Consider the following 26957-nt stretch of genomic DNA (forward strand, 5'->3'; position numbering starts at 1 on the left):
TGTATGTATTTTATTTACATACTAAAGGATGCATACACTAAAAACTAAATAATTACTTGTTATTTTTTAATATATTCATTATTTTAACACAGACGTTTTTACACACATGCTTACTAAATGTATTTATTTTATTTAAGATTTATTAAGTGTACACATTCACACATTATTGTACACACCTAAACTATTCAGTTTAATATGGCATGGCCCCCAAATCCACTCCACTCCAACATATATATATATATATATATAAACTGTGGCATGTCCACCCCAATATTCAGATATGTTCCTAATGCCTTATAAATAAACATATTCCACTAACATAACATAGCTTTGCATAATGTAAGGATCTGTCAGTGCTCCCTTCAGTTGTTGATGTATGGCAGGAATGTTTTAGAATGGCAGGAACCCTCATCCCATTGAATTTGGTAGATATTAACTCTTTAAAATTGTTAAATGAGTTTAATCGTTTTACATCAAACAAATTCTGATGCTTTTTAAGCAACACACTCAAGTGTGTAAGTAAAAAAAGTCTAAATCTTAGGCTCTCTTATACAAATATGTATATAGAAACTGATTATTGAAATAAAAGCTTGCTCTTCTCTGCTCTGACCCCCCCCTCCCCCCCCCCCCCTCCTAGGATAATGTAAGAAGCAGTTCTATGCAGGTTCAAAATATTTTGCTAGAACAAAAGCTTTATTGTTAGATATGTTTCCATCATCAAGGCTATATTAAGCAGTTTGACGATGGACACCCTTGACCATATTCCATCCCTTGTTGATTTTAAAAGATAAGCTCTTTACTTATTATTAGATGTCACATACTGAAAACTAAAAATGAAGCCTAAAATGTGGCATGTATTTATTTTAAAATAGGTAAAGTTCAGTAAATACTTAAAAATTGTGTGCAAAATTTATATATATATATATATATATATATATATACAGTATATATATATATAATCATAATATTTCAGTTTGTTTCCTGTTAGAAGTGAGTTAAAATTGTATTTATATATATAAAAATATTATAAATATAATGATTATTTGGAAAGTGGATTTACTGGGGTAAATTTAAAGTTGGCAAAATGGGCAAGCGTAAGGATTTGATCGAGTTTGACAATGGCCAAACTGTGATGGGTCACAGCATCTCCAAAATTGCAGCTCTTATGGGGTGTTCCTGGTCTGCAGTGGTCAGTATCTATCAAAAGTGGTCCAAGGACTGAACAGTGGTAAACCGGCGACAGGGTCATGGGCGTCCAAGGCTCATTGATGCACGTGGGGAGCGAAGGCTGGCTCGTGTGGTCCGATCCAACAGACGAGCTACTGTAGCTCAAATTGCTGAAGAAGTTAATGCTGGTTCTGATAGAAAGGTGTCAGAATACACAGTGCATCACAGTTGCAGGGCTGTTTTGGCAGCAAAAGGGGGATTAACACAATATTAGGAAGGTGGTCATAATATTATGTCTGTTCGGTCAGACTTAATATGTAACTGTTATTAATGTAATTAATATTAAATTTTTAACATGGATAATATGTGAATAATAGATTAAACCAAATAAAACAGTAATTCTTTAAAATGTAGAATTAATTTTAGTCCTTCAGGCAGGTTAGTGAAGTTTGCGCTTAAGCTGGAAGTAAAAACACACATCTTAAGCTCAATAACATCTGAAAGTTTAGTTTTTTGAAGGCAGATCAACAACAACAAACAGACGGTGTGTTTTTAACAGGAACTCCACTTCTCTCTTCCCTTTATCCTCACCGCGCTCGTCCTCACTCCAAACAGGATTCAGACTCCTTCCTTTGAATTTGAAATAATAAAATCTTTGTAATTTCCTGTTCCAGCATGCGAGGGGGAGAGCGAGCGGCAGATAGAGCAGCTAGGGACACACTCGCTACTACCAGCGCTAATTGTGGCTTTCATGAGAGAGACAATGTCTTCGGTGTTGTTTAATAACCTGCCTTACATCTACTAAATCAACTCCTATCTTCGCTCTCATGTCAAAAGCACACAAATAAAGCTCTAATCAAACACGGGGGCTTGTCTGAACCGCACCCGCTTTTCTTTACCACACTATGCTTCGCCGCTGTATCACATAAGATGTTTGTATGGGTGTTTAGAAACCAATAGCTCATTTTTCTTGGTTAAACACAGACATGTTGGTATAAATCTGATGAATGAAAGATAAAAGTTGGGCCTTTTCAGTGAATTCAAGCATATATCCTGGTTTAAACCTGCACCCATGTTGCTGTTTTTTTGAAATATTATCTCTGTCCTAACTATTTGTCCAGGTGCTTTTCTGCTGCCCTACCTGTTAATGGCGGTATTCGGAGGAGTGCCACTGTTCTACATGGAGCTGGCGCTTGGGCAGTTCCACCGCAGCGGCTGCATATCCATCTGGAAGCACATTTGCCCCATCTTTAAAGGTAAGACTGTGTAGGCATAACCCAACTAGACTTAAATAATTTAATAATATGATAAAACACTTTCTGGTGGCATAAGATCCACTGTTCAAGTGGGTGTGGCACAGCAGCCTGGGTCATGACGGGTTTGAACCTTGCATCTATTTACTTTCTGTAAGGACCGAGGTTTTTTTTCCTTCATTTTCTCCCTTTTTCTCCCGATTTTAGAGCGTCCAATTTTTACCCAACTGCGTTATGCTTCCTCTCTACTGGTGCTGACCCCCGCCCCGATTGAGGAGAGCGAACTGAGACACGTCCCCTCCGACACGTGTGCAGTAACCGACTATCTTTTCACCTGCATGAGGCGAGTTCATATGCGGATCAGCTTTGTGTACGGAGAGCCACAACCTGATCAGCATTATTCCTCTACTCTGTGCAGGCGCAATCAACCAGCCAGTAGAGGTCGTAATTGCATCTAGGCTGATTCGCATATGAACTCGGCTAGTGCAGGTGAAAAGATGCAGTCGGCTACTGCTTACGTATCGGAGGGAGCGTGTCAGTTTGCTCTCCACAATCGGGGCAAAAGTCAGCACCAGTAGAGAGGAAGCATAATGCAATTGGGTAAAAATTGGACGCGCTAAAAACCTTCTATAAACATTGTTTACTAGATTTTAAAGTGTTTTTGTTTAATTGTGGTACAAAAATAATAGAATGAGCAGAATAAGCAGACATAACGAAGTGTATCCAGCCCCCCTTCCCCAAACACACAGTAAAGAGGATGGTTGGAGAGGCAAAAAATATTTTACAGTTGAAGATTTACAGATGATACAATTTTTTGGGTGACCAAGTTTCCACCAAATAGATAGCAACCTTATGTCAACAAACAAAATACCCTAGAAAAGATCACAATGTTCCTCATTCTGTTCTATGAGCTTATTATGTCTGTGACTATAATTTGATGTTCTTTCTATTGAAATGTCAATTCCATACTAAAACATGACAGGAGGCTGGACTGCTTACTCTATCATAAACCTAGGTGTGGTTATAAGTGAGCGTGTGGTGCCTTGCGAAGGCGTGGTGCCCTGTCTATTGTGTACCTACACTGATAGGTCAAATATCTGAACTACCCCCAAATATGCACATGAAAATGCCTATTTTGCAACAACTGTGCAAGTTGGGCTGATGGTCGTTACTCATTGTACATGTGTTGAATGCAGCAGGTGTGTCAGGTTTGATCAGGGTCAAATCATCATGATCAGGTGACGTGGTTGAAGTATCTCTGAACCTGCTAGGGGTGTCATGGTGAGCTCCTGCCTATGGTGGTACAAGAACAGGGTGTTGGATGGCCAAGAGAACGACTTCAGCTGTAGCATTCTGTCTGTGTGGCTGCTTAGTCTCAGCCTAGTCAAAGTGTCCATGTTACTCCTGTCCACTGTCCATCAAAAGCACCTACAAAGAACACATTAGCACTGGAAATGGATATTGGAGCAATGGATGATAATCAACTGGTCCGGCTAATCCGGTTTATGTGGACCAGTAAGTAAGTGGCACCAGGATGCACTGTAGGACAATCCACTGTGCAATATACAGATGATGAAGGAGCTGCTAGTATGTCCTGGTACCTGATATCACATGACTCCTTCAGATGTCTTGTAGAGTCTATGTCTCAGCAGATCAGAGCTGTTTTTACAGCATATAATTCGGGTGATTCTAATGTTTTGACTCATCACTTTGCATGCCATGAGTAACACCTTTACATATTACTGTTAGTCATGTCTTTTATTGTAAGATTGCATTAATTTATGCTAAGTTGCACAAGAGTACACGGAACAGAAACAATGATATTAATGATTTTGGACTTTTGACATTGGGCGTGTTGGAGTTCCCATTTCAAAACCATGGGCATTTATATAGAGTTGCCAGTACAACCTTCACACTTTTGGAAATATTGGACGCAAACAGAAAGTTCTGGCATGCAATCAAGGCTCCAGTTCATCCCATAGGTGTTAGTGGAATGAAATTCAGGGCTCTGTGCACGCTATTGTGGTACAGCCATGCTGAAACAGAAGAAGCCTTCCTTAATCTGTTCCTACAATGTTGAAACATACACTGATCAGCCATAACATTAAAACCACCTCCTTGTTTCTACACTCACTGTCCATTTTATCAGCTCCACTTACCTTATTGGAGCACTTTGAAGTTTTACAATTACTGACTGTAATCCATCTGTTTCTCTACATACTGTTTTAGCCTGCTTTCACCCTGTTCTTCAATGATCAGGACCCCCACAGGGCCGCCACAGAGCAGGTATTATTCAGGTGGTGGATCATTTTCAGCACTGCAGTGACACTGACATGGTGGTGGTGTGTTATTGTGTGTTGTGCTGGTATGAGTGGATCAGACACAGCAGCGCTGATGGAGTTTTTAAATACCGTGTCCACTCACTGTCCACTCTATTAGACACTCCTACCTAGTTGGTCCACCTTGTAGATGTAAAGTCAGAGACGATCGCTCATCTATTGCTGCTGTTTGAGTTGGTCATCTTATTGACCTTCATCAGTGGTCACAAGACGCTGCCCACAGGGCGCTGTTGGCTGGATATTTCTGGTTGGTGGACTATTCTCAGTCCAGCAGTGGCAGTGAGGTGTTTAAAAACTCCAGCAGCGCTGCTGTGTCTTATCCACTCATACCAGCACAACACACACTAACACGCCACCACCATGTCAGTGTCACTGCAGTGCTGAAAATGATCCACCACCCAAATAATACCTGCTCTGTAGTGGTCCTGGGAGAGTCCTGACCATTGAAGAACAGCATGAAAGGGGGCTAACAAAGCATGCAGAGAAACAGATGGACTACAGTCAGTAATTGGTCAGTATTTGGTAAGTGGAGCTGATAAAATGGACAGTGAGTGTAGAAACAAGAAGGTGGTTTTAATGTTATGGCTGATTGGTGTATAATTTATTTGATCAGATGAATTCAATCATTAGGAGAGATAATTTTGGCCCAATAGTGTACCTTGCAGATGGGTTTATTTGTAATGATAACGTTGAATATCATAACAAAATGGTATAGTAATTAGCATAATAATATCAAAAAATTTGATATCAGCATGTGCCTATATCTGAGACTAGAAGAGAAGAGTCCACTTCAGTCCACTGAAGGACAGGTCACAGCAGACTGCATGGAAAGCGAGTACTGGAACTGATAACACCGTCCTCTTTGTATATTTTCTCCAGCTTCCTCTCCAGTGCCTACATGCTGCTTTGTTGATAGCCAATATTAAGTTAGACTGTCTGTTATGGAAATTCTCACATTTTCCTTGCAAAATGCCAGCCGTTTAGAAATCCTTATGAAATTATAGGAAATAAATGTCATCGCCTCATTTCTTTCTGAAGTGAATAGTTCTTGAAGCTCGATGCGTTTGAAGGAGATTACTTTCTTGGGTTTTGTTTCTGTGTAGGCATAGGATTCGCCATCTGCATTATTGCCCTGTATATCGCCTTCTACTACAACACCATCATGGCCTGGGCTCTGTACTACCTGCTGTCCTCCTTTCGCGCAACTCTTCCCTGGACCACCTGCAATAACCCCTGGAACACTGTCAACTGCACCAGCTATCTGTCCACTGACAGCAACATCTCCTGGACTGAGAAATCCATCTCGCCCGCCGAGGAGTTCTATACGTAAGTGCATGTAAGTGCCAGGAGCCTGGAATGAAGGCCAGAGAGTGAGGGAGGGAATATTAGCATATTAGGGCTGAAAGGAGCTTCCAGCTGGATAATTTAGTGGAAAATTAATTCGTTGTGTGTTTGACCACTGCTTTATCCTGCACAGTGGAATTGTTTTATTGGGCGAAAGGTAGGAAACACTCCAGACAGGTCGCCAGTCACATGCATTCACAGTTACAGCAATGTTTAGTAGTTCCACTTGGCCTGACTGCATGTCTTTGGACCTGTGGGAGGAAACTGGAGCGCCCTGAGGAAACACAGACACAGGGAGAACATGCAAACTTTACACAGAAAGGACCCTAAAGGTTCAGCCAGGGAATTGAAGTCATGGTCTCCTTGCTTTAAGGCAGCAGCACTACCCATTGAGCCACAGTGCTGCTCTATTGTTGTTATTATTATTATTAGTAGTAGTAGTAGAAGTAGTAGTAGTATCTCTGAACTAACACCCCTATTTTGTCAGTTTTGTTTTATATTTATGGAGATTAAATTTCTCAATGGCCTGTGGGATAACATCATATAACAAATTAAAATCTGGTTAATACTGGAAATGTTTGAATCAAGATATTTGGCTCAACAAATCAACGTTTGCAACAATAGGAATTAAATATTGTTTAAATTTTTCTTTCTAACAGTTTTGCACAGCTTTCTACAAATGTGTTGCTCTTGTACAACCTCAAATCAGAAAAAGCTGGGACAGGGCCGCTCAGGTGGCACAGCGGTAAAAACACACGCTGGAACTAGAGCTGGGATCTCGAATACATTATATCGAATGTCTGCTCTGCCTGCCGGCTAGGCTGAGCGGCCGCATGAACAACGATTGGCCTGTTGTTCAGATATGGGTGGGATTGAGCCGGATGGGGTCTCTCTCTCATAACTAATGCAGGCTGATTGATGGCTCCTGCACAGAGATGAGAAAAGAGTTTTCTCAGGGTGTGTGTCTCTGTACACGGTGCTGAGCTGCACTGCACTCATCAAAGTGTAGGTGCTAAGATGCATACGGCATGCTGCCCACGTGTCGGAGGGGGCGTGGGTTAGCTTTGTTCTCCTCAATCAGAGCAGGGATCGGCATTGGTGGAGAGCAAGCATGACGCAATCGGGCAACTGGACGCGCTAAAAAGAGAGAAAAATGGGAGAAAATGCATAAATTAAATATAAGAAAAAAGAAAAAGCTGGGACAGTATAAAAAGCATAAATAAATCAAATAAACACGGTACTTCTTATATTCACTTTTATTTCATGTTTTGTCTGGTCAACTTTATTATTTCATGTGTTAGTATACATCAATCCCTGCATTTCAGGCCTGCAACACAGTCCAAAAAAATTGAGATGGTAAAGCATTTACCACTTCGTAATGTTGCCACTCCTTCTCACAACACTTAAAAGACGTTGTGGCACAGAGGATACCAAGTGATGAAGTGTTTCAGGTGTTATTTGTCTCATTCTCTTAAGGTGTGCAGTATGAGGTTGCCATATTTTTCGTTTCAAAACTCTCCACACATTCTCTATTGGGGACAGGTCAGGACTGCAGGCAGGCCAGTCCAGTACCTGTGCCCTCGTCTTTCGCAGCCATGCCTTTGTCCCGCGTGTGGTTTTGCATTGTCGTGTTGAAAAATGCTTGGAGTCATGGAATTACTTACTCAACCAGAGCAATTCAGATTAGTCAGTCTACTTACTGGTATGTCTGAGGTGTAAAAAACAGGAAACACAAACTCCTCACAGACAGTACAAATGTCATTACTACAGTAAATCATTAAAAAAAAACATCTATATTGTATTGATTGTAGCAGAGTACTATTTCTGCATGCTTATTTCATTCTATTTGATCATTTTTAAATGTGTTATATGTACACGGATGTGAGAGACTAGGTTGCTTGCATAACACGACTCACAGTCAGCTGAGATATTCCCAGTTTATCTGTGCTGTATAAATGCTGCTTTTCTGTGGTTTAGTTACAGAGTGTTAAAACCTTGATCTTTGGTAATATTACATTTTTGTAGGGGAGGTGACTGCATGACTCCACTTTCTGTAATAGCCTGAGGTCGAGATGAAAAGTCTTCTAAGCTCATCCACAAAGAGGCTGTTTCAGGGTTGTTTTGGCATCTGTGAAAGACACTGTTGCATCTTTCAGTGCTCTTTTAAGAGTTTAATCAATCATCGAAACACAACAACAGCCATGCATAAAATTATATTCTATTATTTGCATAATAGATAAATAAATAAATATTGTTTTAATTTTGATAGGATCTTATTTAATAGAACGTACTTACATCTGCTGGTCAATATGCTGTAAAATACACGAGCACACCAGAGCTGGGATTTCGAATCATATCGAACAACGCATCAGCTCTGCCATCCAGTCAAAGTAAATGTAAGGTATTAATCATTTACTAATCTCTCTCTCTCTCTCTCTTCCTCTATCAGACGGCAGGTGTTGCATGTGAACCTGTCCCCAGGTCTTCATCAGCTGGGGCCGGTCAGCTGGCAGCTGGCACTCTGTCTACTCTTCATCTTCACCATCGTCTACTTCAGTATCTGGAAGGGAGTGAAGACCTCTGGCAAGGTAATAGGAAAAAAGCAAATTCAATTTTACACTAGAGAAGCCAGAGCTTTGATTTTTCTATTAATAGAAGTCTTCTAAATTGTTGTCTACTGTCACAATAATTGACCAGTAACAGCATGTAAATGGTGTCTGTAAAAACACCCATGCTAAGATCGGGAGATTAACACATTTGAAGCATGAAGGATATCCAACAAGGTCATGACCAGGTGCCTACATACATACATTGTTACGCTGTTTAATGTACACTGATCCGCCATAACATTAAAACCACTTACTTGTTTCTACACTCACTGTCCATTTTATCAGCTCTACTTACCATATAGAAGCACTTTGTAGTCCTACAATTACTAAATGTAGTCCATCTGTTTCTCTGCATGCTTTGTTAGCCCCCTTTCATGCTGTTCTTTAATGGTCTGGACTCTCCCAGGACCACTACAGAGCAGGTATTATTTAGGTGGTGGATCATTCTCAGCACTGCAGTGACACTGGCATGGTGGTGGCGTGTTAGTGTGTGTTGTGCTGGTGTGAGTGGATCAGACACAGCAGCGCTGCTGGATTTTTTAAACACCTCACTGCCACTGCTGGACTGAGAATAGTCCACCAACCAAAAATAAAATTTAAAGCACTTCTGATGATACAAACTAGGTTTTATCTCTTGTTTTATGGTAGGTAGTGTGGGTGACTGCTACCCTTCCATATGTGGTTCTGCTGATCCTGCTGGTGCGAGGGGCCACTCTGCCGGGAGCATGGAGGGGTGTTGTTTATTACTTAAAACCTGACTGGGAGAAGCTTCTGACCACTTCAGTGAGAAAAATAAGATTAACAAGACTATTAAGTGTTTTAATGTGTTGTTGTTGTTTATAAAGCCATAAATGAATGTCTTGTGATGGTGTTCTAGGTTTGGATTGATGCAGCAGCTCAGATCTTCTTTTCTCTGGGTCCAGGCTTTGGGGTGCTCCTAGCCTTCGCCAGCTACAATCCCTTTCACAACAACTGCTACAAGTACAAGACCTATTCTAAGTCCTAAAGTTGTATCTTTTCTAAATGAACAGCTTAATATATAAAGGTTTCTTTACTTTGTATTTTAATTAATAGTTAATTAATGAAGTAATATGTTTTAGATTAATCTAACAAGCCGATCAAATAAAGAAACAATCAGTAGATGAATCAATTGCTACAGCAATGTTAGTTCATTTTCAGAACCCATTTCTATACCCTGCTAGTTCATGTGTTTAGAATAGAGCAGTTAGGTGCTCTTCACCACGCTTGATTAGCTGCCGAGGGATGTACCAATTACCTGCCCACAATTTATCAGATATGTAGATTAAAATGCTGGTGTAGAAAGTTAGCTGATTGTATTCTCATGTTATTTCAGTGTTTGTCATTAAATGGTATTATATTTTTTTGTGTATCCTAGAGATGCACTGATTACAAGCTCTGTGAACTGCATGACCAGCTTCATGTCAGGATTTGTGATCTTTACCGTGCTAGGCTACATGGCTGAGATGCGGAAGGTGGGCGTGGAGACTGTAGCAAAGGACGCTGGTAAGAGAGATCTGGTCATGCCAAAATGCTATTTGTAACCACATAACTACGTATATTTCTTTAAACAGATGCTGGATCAGACATATCCTACTGAGCTTGTGATGCAGTATAGCCCATCTATAGCAAGCAACGTTCCCGTTAATGCCTAAAACGCTTCTAAAGTAGATCCAGTTTCTCAATCGGTACCACTGACTAAATGTTACTATGCTGGAGTGTAATCATTACAGTTATAATAATGGTTTATACTAGACCTGTTTTTGCATTCTGCAACTGTACAGTTTAAAAAAGCATGATAGGTCGGTTCAAAACTACATAAACATACAGTATATTGGCTGTTGTTCATACAGGGAGGGAGCCGAATAGGGACTCCTCATAACTGAGGCAATTGCGACCTCTGCTGGCTGATTGGTGGTGCCTGCACAGAGTCAATGGATAATGCGTTGATCAGGGTGCGGCTCACCATACACAAAGCTGATCTGCATATGAACTCGCCTTGAGCAGGTGAAAAGATGCAGTCGGCTACTGCACACGTGTCGGAGGGGGTGTGTGTCAGTCTCGCTCTCCTCAATCAGGGCGGGGATTGGCATCAGTAGAGAAGAAGCATAATGCAATTGTTTAATTGGACGCGCTAAAAAGTCGGAAGAAAAAGGGGAGAAAATGCATAAACAATAATATATACAATAAAAAAATCTGATTTATATCAGTTGTACTTTATATGAAGACAAAGTCTGTGATTACTAAATGGAACTAGTACAAGCAGGAAGAGATGCAGAGGAAAATAAAACAAGACTGTAATTAAAGAGCAAGAAGTAATGTTTTCATCTTACGCTAAGTGAGATTTATAATTAAACCAATAATGTTAATTACACAAATGTAATTATTTATAGGCTACATGTTGTAAACAATAATAGGCAGTGTACACACAGCATTATGAACTTTTCTATAAACAATATGATCTAGATTGACATGGTTTGGAGGAAGTCCAGTGGCCTGCACAGAGCCCTGACCTTGAACACAAATTTGGGATGAATTGGAACATGGATTGTGATCCAGGCTTTCCCAGACACTTAAAGGATTTTATGGGGAGTGGGGGGTGTAGGGGACTTTATATTAATGCCTACGGTTTTAAACTGGGATGCCAGACAAGCTCATTGACATAGCAACCATATAAGGTAATGATATACATTTTATTAATAAAACTGTTAAAGCTTTTTGTGTTATATAATCTAGTTAAGTAGCAGCAAATCATCAAAACTTTTTGCATAATTATATATAAATATATACAGTATATGAATTATAATGTATATATTAATTCCAGTTAAGAGATATACTTAAGCTATCAGTGCATTTTGTTCTATAGTTAAGGTAATAATTGAATATCTTTCTTTTTAAGGCCCCAGTTTACTGTTTATTATTTATGCGGAGGCCATTGCCAACATGCCGGCTAGCACCTTCATCGCCATTATCTTCTTCCTCATGATTATCATGCTGGGATTGGATAGCACGGTCAGTATCTTTCTCAGCTAATGAAACTAATTAATTCAGCTTTTAACAGCATGTAAAGGGGCAGCACGGTGGCTCGGTGGGCAGCACTGTCGCCTCACAGCAAGAAGGTCCTGGGTTCGATTTTCAGGTGAGGTGGTCTGAGTATTTTCTGTGTGGAGTTTGCATGTTCTCTCCGTGTCTGCGTGGGTTTCCTCCCACGGTCCAAAGACATGCAAGTGAGGTGAATTGGAGATACAAAATTGTCCATGACTGTGTGTAAAACATGATGTAAAAATTCTAATAAATAAATAAATAATAGCATATGAAGCTCTAAGCAGGTTTTTTACTTTTACACAGTTGGTATTATTTCCATCCATGTGCCCATCAGTGATGCGCCTTTCTCAGCTCCTCTTTCCTCGAGTGCTCTATTAAAGTACTCAGTTTCTCAGTAGTAAACAGCTGAAATGAATGACAGCATGCACTTATCACAATGCACTAATGAGATTAGCACAAGGTCTGGTCTTTGTACCAGCTCACCGCTCGGCCTGTCAGAAGGCATCGAGTTGTGAGTGTGTTTGTTACAATTATGTTTAAATACAGAGTCTGTGTAGTGTAACGCTCCTCTTTTATGTCTCAAACTGCAGTTTGCTGGGCTGGAAGGAGTCATCACGGCCATGTTGGATGAATTTCCCCACCTGCTGGCCCGGAGGAGAGAGTGGTTTGTTCTGGGTCTGGTATGTGTCTGCTACCTGGGAGCTCTGTCCACACTGACCTACGTGAGTCCATCATATTATAAGTGATGTAAGGTTTCCTAAAATAGCAATGTGAAGGAAAATTTCAGGCTGTTCTTGTTATTCAGGAAGGACATAGGGATGCACCAATGCAATTTTAGAGATGTGGGTGTTGGATGGTACACATTACAGATTATAACAGGTGTATAAGGATTGAGTTTTTTTATTTATGTACATGTACCATGTTGACTCGGTCACACATTCATGTTTATAGTTGAGTTGGCTTTACATTTACATTTTTAGCATTTAGCAGACGCCTTTATCCAAAGACTTACAGTACTCTGACAGTATATTATCTAAGCAATGGAGGGTTAAGGGCCTTGCTTAAGGGCCCAACAGTGGCAACCTGGCAGTTTGGTTTACTGTACCTTAACCACTAGGCTACAACTGCCCTACAACTAGGTTATTAGGTTATTAGGAATAAGTAAAGAAAATAAAACATTTAAGATTTAAAGCTATAGAATTAATCAAAGTGGTTAAATTATTTAAATTTTCACTTAGTTCACTTGTAAATAATAATAGAAATAAGTCAGGTTTATTTTTTTCGAAAGACTGCAATCTTCATGGCTTATAAGTCGAAGGTTTTTCTGGGTTAAAACCAAAGAATGCACCAATTAATTAAATCTCTCTTATAACACAACATCTACCCATCCAAGAAAGGGTGGCTAGCATGTGCAAAAATAGATATTCCTGAGATATTCCCCAGTAACCTTACAGGAAAGTGCCTCCTAAACCACATTAGAGCCTCATTGGAGGGTGCCACTTTAAGCTCCTAGTTTTTTAGTACACGTAAACTTGCTTATGTGCCTTGAATCATTAAATCATCATTTTGCATAATGAATGTGCTTAAGCTTCAGATCACACACTGACGACTTTAAGATTTCATGGTAGAGAGCAGAATTATTGGGTTTAATCAATTATACCAAGTAACCAAAGTCCTGATGCAGTGAATCCTCTTTACATCTTGACACTATTGCCATTATGTTTGACTGCTGATTTGATCTTATAGTGGAATGCTATTTTAGCTTCACCAAAATGTATCAATATGTAAGAGGTCTTGAAATTGTTTTCATGGATACTACTTTGCCAAGCTTTTTCTAATAGTGGAATCATAAATACAGACTTTATCAAGTTGATGGTTGTGTAGCCCAGTCCAAATTCTTTCTCATCTTGACCAGAGCGACTGACTTTTGAACACACAATGTGCTGCTAGTTGAGACCCTTAGAACTACTTTATACTGCTGGAAAGTTCATATTTATGGTATGTTTAGCAGGACTGGCAATTGTTTAACCTACAGTAAGTGTGTTGTTAACCCCAGTTATTAATTACATTTGGTCACTTGGTTGATTGAGTATTTAAGAGGGCATTACTTTTTTACATAAGGCCAGTCGGTGTAGAATACCCTTTTTTCTTTAATGAATAAATAATCCTTAAAAAACTCTTTGTCTTGATATAAAGATTTGAAGATATTAGCAATTAAGAGTATGTAAAAACAGAAAGAATCAGAAAGGATCTAATACGTTTTCATTGTGCTGTATTTATCACATCTTAACTAAACAACTGTGTGCTAATCACCCCTGGGAAATCCACTGAACAACCTAAAATACTTTCAACAAGCTTTTTTAATATCACCTGACCACTATAATGCACTGTATTATTATCTGTAGACTGATTGTAGGTGATTATTTTAGTCTGTAGCCCAGATTGTAAATAATACATATTCAGACACAGCTTAATTAGTGACATAACTATTAATGCTGAAACATTAACTTAATGTCGACTTCTAGAATTACATTTACATTTACAGCATGTAGTAGACGCTTATATCCATATCAACCTTCTGATTACTAACCACTGAGCTACCACTGCCCTTAACTTTTAATAACATGTTGCAAATTAAATGAGTTATTTTGTCAAACTGATGGTTAAAAACCCTAAAGATTTTAAACAATACTCAAACTGCATTGTGACATTTATGTTATATTTATGGCATTTAACATAGTCCAAATGTAATTAGACTTACATATACAATGCAAGCAATTGAGTGTTAAAGGCCTTTCTCAAGGACCCAACATTGGCAACCTTCAGATGTGGGCCTTGAACCCATGACTATCTGATTACCTTAACCACTGCCCATACTGACCCTCGTAATAATACTCAGGATTGAACTGGTGCATCCCTAACCCAAACAATGACCCAGTATATTTTATATATATAAAAAGTTTCTCTTTGTACAGTATGATACAGAAGTAAATACTCAGCAGTTGGTTCCAGCTTGCTGATACATGTATGATGTTGATGCAGGGAGGAGCCTATGTCGTCAAGCTCTTTGAAGAATATGCGACAGGACCAGCCGTCATAACCGTAGTCTTCCTGGAAGTCATCGCTGTCTCTTGGTTTTATGGTAAATGTTTGAAGAGACGTATCTAGCTAATAAATATTTAATGGTTTTGTAGTATACTGTGCAGCCTCACCATGTGTGTGTATACAGGAACATCACGTTTCTGCAGTGACGTCCAGTTGATGCTTGGCTTCTCTCCCGGTCTTTTCTGGAGGGTGTGCTGGGTGGCCATCTGCCCTTGCTTCCTCCTGGTCAGTCTCTCCACTAAACACAACAGAAATAGTCTAAAATTTACTCAGGTTACAAAGTTGTTTAGAGTATATAGACAGGTGTTCATCCAGAATGGTGGGCAATGTCGGAAATGGAAACAACAGTTACTGATAATATTTAACAAATATTGGAAAAACTTTTATATATTTTACTGTCCCAGGTAAAATGTTTGTTAAAGCATAAAAGTTTGGAATAGTAGCAGCGTATTTAAACAGAAACAATATTGCAAATATGCCCTAACATTTACCACTGTAATAAACTATAGCAAAAAGAAAGGCTAGGCAGAGTGATACAACTCAACTAAGAAGATTAAAGCCTTTCTTACTTCATTACCTTTTTTTTTTAATTGACAGCATATTAAACATCAGTTTATGTCATTTGTTACATTTAGAGAAACAGTAATACAATCAGATATTATTCTAATAACATGTACCGTACATTTACTATATGAACATACACTGACCTGGCATAACATTATGACCACTGACAGGTGAAGTGAATAACACTGATTATCTCTTCATCATGGCACCTGTTAGTGGGTGGGATATATTAGGCAGCAAGTGAACATTTTATCCTCAAAGTTGATGTGTTAGAAGCAGGAAAAATGGGCGAGTGTAAGGATTTGAGTGAGTTTGACAAGGTCCAAATTGTGATAGCTAGACGACTGGGTCAGAGCATCTCCAAAACTTCAGCTCTTGTGGGGTGTTCCCGGTCTGCAGTGGTCAGTATCTCAAAAGTGGTCCAAGGAAGGAACAGAGGTACACCGGTGACAGGGTCATGGGCGGCCAAGGCTTATTGATGCACGTGGGGATAGACGAGCTACTGTAGCTCGAATTGTTGAAGAAGTTAATGCTGGTTCTGATAGAAAGGTGTCAGAATACACAGTGCATCACAGTTGCAGGGCTGTTTTGGCATCAAAAGGGGGACCAACACAATATTAGGAAGGTGGTCATAATGTTATGCCTGATCTGTGTATAGGATAGGAAATAAGATTATGTTGTTATTTTGGAGATATTGGTCTGATTTAGAATTCGACATTACCATGTATTATTTATTTTATTTTTCAAACTGCCTTTGCATTAATAAACAGCTCATATCCTTGTTTACGCCAGCTTTTAAATATTTAAAAGTAAAATTTAGTGGCCTGGTTATAATTGGCTTTTATACTTCATGTTGCTGGAAAGGTCTTATTTAAGGTGTTTAGATTTAGCAGGGTTGGCAGTAAATTCGCCTAAATGTGTCCTTAAACCCAGTTATTCATTACATTTGGTCAATGGCATGATTAAGTAACTTTGAGGAGATTACTTTTTTACATTAGGCCCGTCGGCATAAGAAAGCCTTTTTCTTTGATCAATAAATGATACATTAGAAACACTTGTATTAAATTAGTTTGAAGATCTTTACAATTATGTGTGACAAATATCCTATAGGGAATCAGAAAGGATCCAATACTTTGCATGGTACTATAAATAACTGAGTGCTAATCACTTCCCTGGGAAATTCACTATATAATTCACTAATAAAAATCACTATATAATTCACCTATAATACGTGCAAAAGCTTTTTATATCACCTGACCACTAGAATGTGCTTTACTATTATCTGTAGACTGACTGTAGTCAGTTATTTTAGTCTGTAGCCTAGCTGAGAATTGAAAAGGATTACTAACTTTGTACTTTGTAACCAGTCTGAGACCAGGATTTAATGTGCTTGAATGCATTTAATCAAGCCCAGAGTTTTACCACAATGATTTATCAGGTTTGTTAAGGCCAACAGCTCTCAACCTCTTCACAGAAATCATTTAAAAAAAGATGGAGTATAGATACATTATTATTATAATTTATAATAATAGTATTATAAGTAAGTATTTATAAGTATTATAAGTAAGTATTTATAAGTATTATAAGTAAGTATTTATAAGTATTATAAGTAAGTATTTATAAGTATTTATAAGTATTTATAAGTATTTATAAGTAAGTATTTATAAGTATTTATAAGTATTTATAAGTATTTATAAGTATTATAAGTAAGTATTTATAAGTATTTATAAGTATTATAAGTAAGTATTTATAAGTATTTATAAGTATTATAAGTAAGTATTTATAAGTATTTATAAGTATTATAAGTATTTATAAGTATTTATAAGTATTTATAAGTATTATAAGTAAGTATTTATAAGAATTTATAAGTATTTATAAGTATTATAAGTAAGTATTTATAAGTATTTATAAGTATGTATAAGTATTATAAGTAAGTATTTATAAGTATTTATAAGTATTTATAAGTATTATAAGTATTTATAAGTATTTATAAGTATTATAAGTAAGTATTTATAAGTATTATAAGTAAGTATTTATAAGAATTTATAAGTATTTATAAGTATTATAAGTAAGTATTTATAAGTATTATAAGTAAGTATTTATAAGTATTTATAAGTATTATCAATTCTTATTTATTTCTAGTAATGAGGTTTATAAATATTGGGTAAAATGGGTAAAATAGCTCTTATATTTACACAGATTTATTAGTGGAGTGTCTATCAGTGTGCATTAGGCTGCACTTCTTTTCAAGAGGCTTTTTTATCTGAAACAGTTTTGAGTTTGAAAGTCACAAATTCTTGCATAATGTTATAGTTTCCACTCTTAAAAATAAGACAAATAAGAAAGTGTACATGGATATTTTAATTTCTGTGCCATCTCTGGATGGTGAACCATTAGGATATGCTAGTACACATTTAAATAAGCTCCTAGTGTTTCATATTTTGCTTTTTTCATTTTGCTTTGATGTGATTGTGTCCAAGCCACATTTTGGATAAAACAAAACACATGCAAAAGCAGTTTTGCAGAAGATGCTTATTGCAGTTTTATTGCATCCAATGAGAAAAAGCTGAGGTCAGCAACCGGTGCAGTTTTTAATACTTTTTTTATTATATCACTCAGACTATGTGCATAAGACTATAGAAATGGAAATGACTATATGATAAGCAGATTTAAATAAGACAGGAATTTAGGGTAGAGAGAGTGATGCATCAGTAAAGTCCTTTACTTTATCTCAAATAAAGAAGCCTAATTTGTGTGTGCATCCTGATAACTGTGCCAAAGATGGCATATATTTGAACAAAAAACAATACTTTCAGAAGTGAATACTGTTCTAGATAACCATGAAGAGGTCATATCTCAAGAAAAGATTGTACATTCGTACTAAACAAGGCTGTAACAAAAATGACAGTTGACAGTGTGTGCAAGTGAAAAAAAACTCCTCTGTTACACTAGATTCTATTGGTCGTTATAGCAAAATGTCAGTTAGGCATCCATGTTTGTGTAACACTAATTTTAAAATAATGTACAGTGGTTTCAAGGCATGTGTGGTATGTGTGGTTATTCCACACAAATGCAGATTCGTCTCATTCGCACTTTGATGACATTTTACTCAAGCCGAGTGCTGAACAAAGCGACTGTTCATTGTTAATTTGAAATTAAATAAATAAATAATTAAAAAACTGAACACATTGAGTTTAAGGGAAACGTTGAATTTAAGGGTACACATTTCTCGACAAATGAATTTGTGTTTAGGGGACGTTGAGTTACAAGGTACCGCTGTATAATAAATGACATTTATACAAACCGGGTATTGTACAGAAGTCTGATACAAAACAGCATAGATATACTGGTATATAGAACAATAAATATCTATCTGTTTGTCCTCTAATCTTTTAAAAATGCTGATTAAACTTTAAAAGCTCTGTTTTTAATAATATTTTTGTCTTCTCACTATGATTAATGCCATTAAATTGTCCTGCTGTATGTCTGTATCTAATCCACAAAAGGCCAGTAGCTGCAGGGCTTTACACCAACTAAGTACATCCTACCCCAAGTTCCACTTGATTTATCACTTATTCTTTGTTGTAGAAGAAGTAATAGGTTCTGTCTGGTGTAGTTCCTGTCAGTTGGTAAGAAAACCTGCAGCTACATGGTCTCATTATGGATTAGACTTGACACCCTGAGTTTCTAAACATCAGGCATCAATTCTAATCCATAAAGAGCCAAAGTTGCTTCAGGTTTACTTACCAACTGGCAGAAACTACACCAGATGCAACTTATTACTTTTTTGATGTAGCAAAATTATGAGGCGCAATGAAAATATGTGAATCTGCCTTTGATGTTTGTACTCATATTGCATCTGGTAATAGTGTTAAGCTGTAGTTCATCACACAAACTGCACATGCTAGTGCCTACTGATTGTGCTCTACCTAAAACTCCAGAGGCAAAAACATGTTAGGCCAAAAAAGAAGAACAAATTGATAGATTTTACACTAAAAGACACCTGACCATAAGCTTATGGAACATTCCTTTCTAAAACCATTGGCATTAATATGGAGTTGCGTCCACTCTTCTGGAAAATGCTTTCCACATGATTATAGACTGAGGAAATTGGTGCCCATTCAGATGAAAGAGCATTTATGAGGTCAAACACTGATGTCAGATGAGACGACAACCTGGCTTGCAATTGGTCTTGGTCAATGCCTCTGTGCAGACCACTAGAGTTCCCCCACACTAAGCCTGTCTTACTATGTCTTTAAGTACATTATGCTTATATGTTTAATTATGTCTAATATTATTTATACACCTGTTAGCAATTGGTGGGGCTGAAACATCTGAACACAATAATTCAGACGGGTGTCCATTTACATTTTCGGCATTTAGCAGACATTTTTATCCAAAGCGACGCTCAATAATAACACTCAATTTTCTATTTTTCATTTTTTGGTAGTTCATCATTGGCAGTTTCCTGGCCTTCCCCCCTGAAGTGAGGCTGTTCAACTACCTGTACCCATTCTGGACCACTGTTCTTGGCTACTGTATTGGTGTCTCCTCTTTCATTTGCGTGCCTTCCTACATGGTCTACCACCTGCTCACCACCAAAGGGACCTTCAAACAGGTATACCAGGACCAGAAACAACAGCGCCCAATCCATCTGTCACTACATACTAAAACACATGTACAAAGAAGAGACACAGGCAAATTAGATAAACACAACCCACACCAGCATGTGACTCACGATATCCATGGGACGTGACCAGATGCTGCTGCCATTCTGCTTCCCGTCCGGCTGCCTTTGATGAAGCTGTCAGCTTGGACGCCTGTTATGTGTTTGCATATGCCTTAAACACACAATGGTGCTGAGAGTGTGTGTCAGCTAGGTGTGTGTTCCGTGTACCTTGTACCTGGCTGTAAAGACAGACTTTCTCAGTTTAGCAAAATGTGCTTCTATTTACTGAATGGTGAACATCTTATTTCCAGAGATGTTCCAAGCTGCTGTGTTTATTCTCAAACACACATGGCTTTAATCTGCTCTCGCCTGCAGTCTTATGAGAGTTTTATTTAATGAATCAGGTGTGTTCTATTAGCAATGGAACTTTACTCTGCAGGGCTGTACAGTTCCGTAAATAAGCTTGTACACTCTGATCTCTCTATTCCACACCATAGTTATTATAGTTAACAAAAACTATAAAGTCGAACATTTTTGTTAACAGGAATAAAAACAGCACTGTGTTGCATAATGTACTGTGAGGGCCTTAGGTTCCTGGTTTCAATTCTAGTCCTCTGATTGCTTGTTGTAAAACGTTATTAGCACGCCCCTGGGTCTGTGTCACTAAGGTAGCGGGTGAGTGTGTGGTGATACATTGTCAGCCTGCCCTTGGTGTATTCTTACGTCTTACCTAGTATTTCTGGGTAGATTTCTGACCCAAATTGTGTCTGATGAGGATTTACATTTGTGGCATTTAGCAGACACTTTTATCTAAAGCAACTTACAATTGTGAGAGTATACAATGGAAGTAGTTAAGGGATAAGAGCATTGCTCAGAGGCCCAAGAGTGGCAACCTTGCAGTGGTAGGGCTTAAACCTTCTGATCACTAGTCCAGTATCTTAATAACTGTCCTACTGCTGCCCCAAGATAATTAAACGTCCAAAGATCATAAGTTTGAAACCCGATATATAGCTGTCCATTACCCAGAGCAGTACTACTGCTCAAATAACCTCAAAATCTTAACCCAGATATTAAACTTAACTTAACTTAGATATAAAAATAAAGCTGCAAATGTGTTACACACAATATTTACCTTACTTGGGCTCTAGTCAGTCTACAACATAGATCAAGGTTCAAATCTCAGTGGTGCTACCAGCATGGTTGGATGATCTATAGTTACCGCCATAAGGCTGCAACAGTGATGCATACTGTTTGGTCAGGGCATCAGCACAAGCAGTGAAGGGATACAGAATGCTTGGCAAGTCCCTGTTGGAATCCGCTGCTGATCAGTAAAAAGATGAGGCCGGCAGCTGCATGTTTTAGAGGTGGGAGGAAGCACATAGAGGTTCCTCGTTATTCAGACAGAATATTGGTCAGAATAAGGCATCTTGGTAGGCAGCATTTTAGGGCATCTAAGAATTTAGACAGCTGCTTCTTGGGAGTGCGCAGGATGATGTGAAATACTGTTTATGTAGAGAGCTCACTAGGTTTTCAGAGAAACCCAATATTTAGGGATTTGTAATTGTGTATTTAATGTAGGTGCAGGTACAGGGTTAAGGTACTGGTGCTGGTGCTGGTGCAGCCTAGTGGTTAAGTGGTTAAGGTACTGGTCCAGTATTCAGAAGGTTGCCGGTTCAAGCCTCACCACTACCAGGTAGACTGTTGGGCCTTTGAGCAAGGCCCTTAACCCTCAATTGCTTAGACTGTATACTGTCACAACTGTAAGTCGCTTTGGATAAAAGCGTCTGCTAAATGCCGAAAATGTAAATGTACAGGGTAAAGATCAAAATTTCTTTAGCACTTTGGAACAATAATGATTTGTGAGTCTTTATTAACCTTCAACAATACATTCCAGATTCCACAAATGCAGTTTGAAATCCGCTTGTTTTGTACAGAGGGTAAGGCCTCCTGTGGCTGGCAGTAGTGTTCACTGGGCTCAAAATAGATTAGATAACTTCTTTCCATAAACTCTTTCTAATGTTTACTGACCACTCAAAACATACAGACGGGACAATGCAAGCTCAACAGAAAAGAGCAGCTACTCAGCTCACACACTCATCAGTGGAAAAAACACAATGCACTTGTCGTTTACTCATGCCCAGGGTTGAACTGTGGAGTTCTGGAGTTGTTCCCAGATCCTCCTGAAATAGCAGCAGCGGTGCGACTAAGTCCAGATCAGTGGGAGGACACAGTCTGAGAAATGACGTTATTCTGTCAAAGCATTGCAAAATGTTTCTTGGCAAACTAGTTGCTGATGAATTAATAGAGACGTTTAAGTCCTTTGCAGGTCTGGAAGGAGCACATTAGTTCATTTACTAGGACTGGACTTAGAGTGAGAGCACTGATCTACATTGATCACACAGGTGTTCGTATTGTATTTACAAACACCATGTCCAAAAATTGTAGAACATTTTGTAAAATGCTATAAAAACAAAAAATAGTGATTTGTTAATTCGTTGTTATTGATAAAAGTCCATATTTCCAATGTTTTACAGGCCAAAAACTCTTTTTGCTGTTGTTGACGAGAATGTTGTCTTGAAAACACGATAAAACAAAATTATGGCACAGTGAGAAAAACTAGCAATGTATCATAGACCTAAAAAGTCTCAAGGTCCAGCACAGGTCTAGCTGACTTGTTTATATTTATCCCCATGGCCGAATAATAAGCACACCTCTGCAAGCCATTTATTCCTCTCATTTCTTCATTGCTCACAATACAAGTGTTGTTTCAGCTCACTTTTTAGCAATGGGAGCAAAAATCTACCCGCATACACCTTTAAAACTATATTACCATGCTGCCAGATAGATCTGTAATCAAGTGTTTACTTTATTTAAGAATTGCCATCAAAGTTGGGACTCTGGCTGCTACACTGTACTTTGTACAAAGTAAAGCCTATCACTTCCCAGATCGTCTTATTTATTCCATCACATTCTTGGGGGCTAAGTACTTTTTTCTTTTTTTTATATGGACACAACAATATTAGCAGTACAGTTTCTTCTGGCATTTTGCACGATTAAAGATAGACAGATTACCCTGTCCTCTTAAATTTTCTGTACAAAGCATGCAGTACAAAATATGGGGGCCCTGACATTTTAATGTGCTGGACTTTTTCCCAAAAAATGTTTATCCTAGATTTTTTTTGTTCCCCAGGGTCCACTTGTCTATTGAAAATACTAGGTTTGCACTTTTTCTTGTCCCAGGTCTAGAATTTTTATTCTGTTTACACACATTGCACATTGGATATAGAGGCATACACTGTCTGTTGCGTTAGTGACCACAGATCTACCATACGTTGCAAATACACAATATCTTGGAATTCCTGTTTGGAATTATAGAAAGTATAAATTGGTTTTGTTTTAATACATCAGTAGGAAACTTTATTGGGATTCTGGTAGCTCAGTTGACATTCTTTTGGTCATTGTTAAAATCTACACTCAGATCCAAAGCAACAATCGACAGTATTTACATACACTTATAGACTGTATGCAGACATATACCCTGGTGAGTAGTGACTGTAATATGTACTTAACAAATTGATCCCAAATTGTAACATTATCAATGTATTTTAGTCAGTTTTGTTTTCAATTGCTAAGTCAAAAGTCAATTAGCACTTGACCATTATTGGTAAGTTGCTGGCATGTAACAAAGAACACTATTAAAGCCAAATGAGTGATTTACTTTTATATTTGTGGCATTTAGCAGACGCTTTTATTCAAAGTGACTTACAATTATGACCGAATACACTTTGAGCAATTGAGGGTTAAGGGCCTTGCTCAGGAGCTCAACAGTGGCAACTTGGCAGTGTTAAAGTCTAAAGTCTAGTACCTTAACCACCTTAACCACTGAGCTACCACTGCCTAGTGATAAAACACTTATCAGTAATGGATATTTTTACAGTTAGGTGTGTTTAATAAAATAAAGTTTATTTCTGATCATAATATATCTTCCTACATATATACACAGTCCTGAACCATTGCTTTAATGGTGCATTAGTCAATATGTGATTCTTACTATTGCAAATGTAGTGAAAATATCTGATGAAACATAGAATGTAACAATCAAGTTAAGTGTATTGTATGACTGTAAAAACAGCATGTTAAAAACACCATGGTCCATGTTGGTTTATTTATTCTTCATTACATATACAGTGGTACCTTGAAACTCAATGTCAATTGGTTCTGAGACTGCCGTTGAGTTTTAAGCTATGTTTTTCCCATAAGGATTTTTGTTAATGTGTTTCATGGTCCCATGGAACTGCATATATTTCAGGCTAATGTGAAATAATGAGGTTGTTTTTGACACTTATACACTGAAAATCACACAAATATAATATAAAAAATACTGAAACAATTGAAAACAGTTAAAATCAATAAGAAATACAGTAGAACATGCACTTTACCTTTACTTCTTTATTGTTGTAGTGGAGAGAACTAAAAAGCAGTAATAATTAAGAGAGGTTAATGTTTCCCTGTCATTCTTTTAATACATTAAGTTACATTATTTTTTTTATGATAAGCATTTTAGACTCCCTGAGCTGTAACACAAGTTTAAAAGTAAAACAGGAAAAACACAGCTGAACCCAGATACATGTGGAGGCTTTCAGAGTGAATTTGACAGTTATTCCCCAAAAATGCAGATTCGCCTGATGTTCGCATGACGTTTTACCGCACCACTCAAGCCGAGTGCTGAGCAAAGCAGCAGTCGCACACACGTTGAGTTTAAGGGAAACGTTGAGTTTAAGGGTACACATTTCTCGACGAAGGGCATTGAGTTTCAAAGATTTTGAGTTTAGGGGACATTGAGTTAACACTGTATTTAGTTTTATTGTCCAACCCCATTAGTATTGCTTAGAGATGAAAACATGGCAAGCTTCCCCGCTAAATGACTAGCATGTAAAGACGCTGTTGTTCTTGTAGACTCTAGAGCTAAACCGTTTTCTTATGCACCTTTAAGTTTTCATTTATAAATGTATTTATTCATTTATTTATTCATATTTTATACTTTAATAACAACTTCATGAAGTCGTAGTGTGTCAGCACCACACTGAAAGGCCTGTGACCCTGAGGTAAACCTGCTGTGTTTACATGCCACCTAGCTTTTAGCTGTTTAACTATTTTTTAACTATTTTATTCCATATTTTTTCTTTCCTGACTATAATCTGACTAAAATCATAATGTGTGTGTGTGTGTGTGTGTGTGTGTGCTTGTGCGCGTTCTCGTGCGCGTTCTCGCTCCTCAGCGTCTGATGAAGAGCATCACCCCCGAGCCTTCAGGCAGCGGAGAAGCTCACAGGGACGTGATCATCACCAACGCGGTGTGAGTGGAGCATGTTCTCCCTCTGCTGGACATGTAGCACAAGTGCTAACGTGGGGCTTTCACCCCTCCCATTCATATCCCAAGATCTGCCAAAGGAGTCTCCATCCAGATCATGCGACAGCTGGACCTCTGTCTACGTACAGCAGTCCAGCTGTTTTATTTCACACCATTACTAATCGTGGCAGCATTCAATGTTCGTGTAAGTTCATACCTGCCATAACAAAATATATTGGGGTGGTCGAATCTGCAGGTCGGTAGCACAAATGTTTTGGTTTTTGTTACCACTTTGTGGTTAGGAAAAATAGTTCCTGGGCAGTAGACAGTGTAAAAATAGCTTACAGTGTGTATCCATCTTTCCAGCTTGCATTTTAGAATCAAATACATGAATTTTAGATTAATTTAGATTTATGGGTAGCTGCACAGCTTCATATGGTTTAGGTTTTACATTTTAAGCTACAGAGCAATTATGTTTAAGTCTGAGACAGGAATCTGTGCTAAGAGTAAACCTTCAAACCAAAAGTGTATTAATGCAGTGCCAGATGTGGTTTGGATTATTGCACAGATGTGTACGCTTGGCTTATTTTGGAAACTTTGAAGGAGTAAATGCATTTTGACACAAACTGTTTCTTAACCTCCCTAGTGTATCCACTTCTTCTATTCATGTGAAAATATATGAGTATTTATACATATATGAAAATGTATGTGAATGACAAGGTAGCAGAAACCAAATACTGATGTGCTCATTACAGGTGGTCCAAATTAAACCCTCATGAATGAAGTACAGCTATGTATGTATCTGTTCTGTGAGTATTCGTGTTCCAGTCCTGTGACAACATGTCTACTTCTTCAAGTGAGAATTTATGGATGTGTGAGTGTGTTTGTCAGTTTTATGAAGTGTGTGTGAGCTGTAAGTCCAGGTAGAGATACCAGAAGCCATGGTGCGGTCCGTCAGTGTGTGCGTATGCATGCAGACATGAATGTATACCGTGTGTACTTAGTGTGTGCCTCAACTTAGTGATGCTTCTTACTTCTCTCGTCCTTGTCTTCACAATTTACTCTAAAGTGATGAGACTCTCCTATTGTACTATGTATGTATGTCTATAAGACTGTTATAAAAATCCATATAGAATAAGGATATTATATATATATATATATATATGAATTGTGAGAGAAATAAAATAAAACTATATGTATATAATATATGTGAATTGTTTCATTTTTTGTACTAATTATATAAATTAAACTCTGCTTATACAGTATGAATCCAGTAAAACACATTGAGTTTGATTGAAGTAAATAATTAATTTACATAATTCATTTAGGGTGGCACGGTGGCACCTCACAGCAAGAAGGTCTTGGGTTCGATCACCAGACGGGGCAGTTCGGGTCCAAAAACATGCAGTCAGGTTAATTGGAGACACTGAATTGACCTATAGGTGAATGGGTGTGTGTGTGTGTGTTCGCAAAGCTATTAATCTGGGGACATTGA

At 38.0% G+C, this 26957-nt stretch overlaps 1 protein-coding gene across 1 annotated transcript in view; it reads left to right on the forward strand.

Moving 5' to 3' along the window:
* The window catches only part of slc6a4a (solute carrier family 6 member 4a), a 31183-nt gene extending 4517 nt beyond the window's left edge, over positions 1-26666 (forward strand). Inside the window, exons 3-14 of the mRNA XM_063016627.1 lie at positions 2289-2423; positions 5863-6085; positions 8553-8691; positions 9361-9495; positions 9590-9693; positions 10109-10236; positions 11630-11742; positions 12366-12497; positions 14818-14917; positions 15005-15105; positions 19895-20062; positions 25392-26666. Coding sequence (XP_062872697.1) covers positions 2289-2423; positions 5863-6085; positions 8553-8691; positions 9361-9495; positions 9590-9693; positions 10109-10236; positions 11630-11742; positions 12366-12497; positions 14818-14917; positions 15005-15105; positions 19895-20062; positions 25392-25472 — 1559 coding nt within the window. The 3' untranslated portion in view covers positions 25473-26666. The remainder of the gene's footprint in view (positions 1-2288; positions 2424-5862; positions 6086-8552; positions 8692-9360; positions 9496-9589; positions 9694-10108; positions 10237-11629; positions 11743-12365; positions 12498-14817; positions 14918-15004; positions 15106-19894; positions 20063-25391) is intronic.
* The last annotated feature ends 291 nt before the right edge of the window (positions 26667-26957 follow it).

Source organism: Trichomycterus rosablanca, chromosome 20 (assembly GCF_030014385.1).
Source record: "Trichomycterus rosablanca isolate fTriRos1 chromosome 20, fTriRos1.hap1, whole genome shotgun sequence".
In the NCBI taxonomy this organism is placed as follows: Eukaryota; Metazoa; Chordata; class Actinopteri; order Siluriformes; family Trichomycteridae; genus Trichomycterus; species Trichomycterus rosablanca.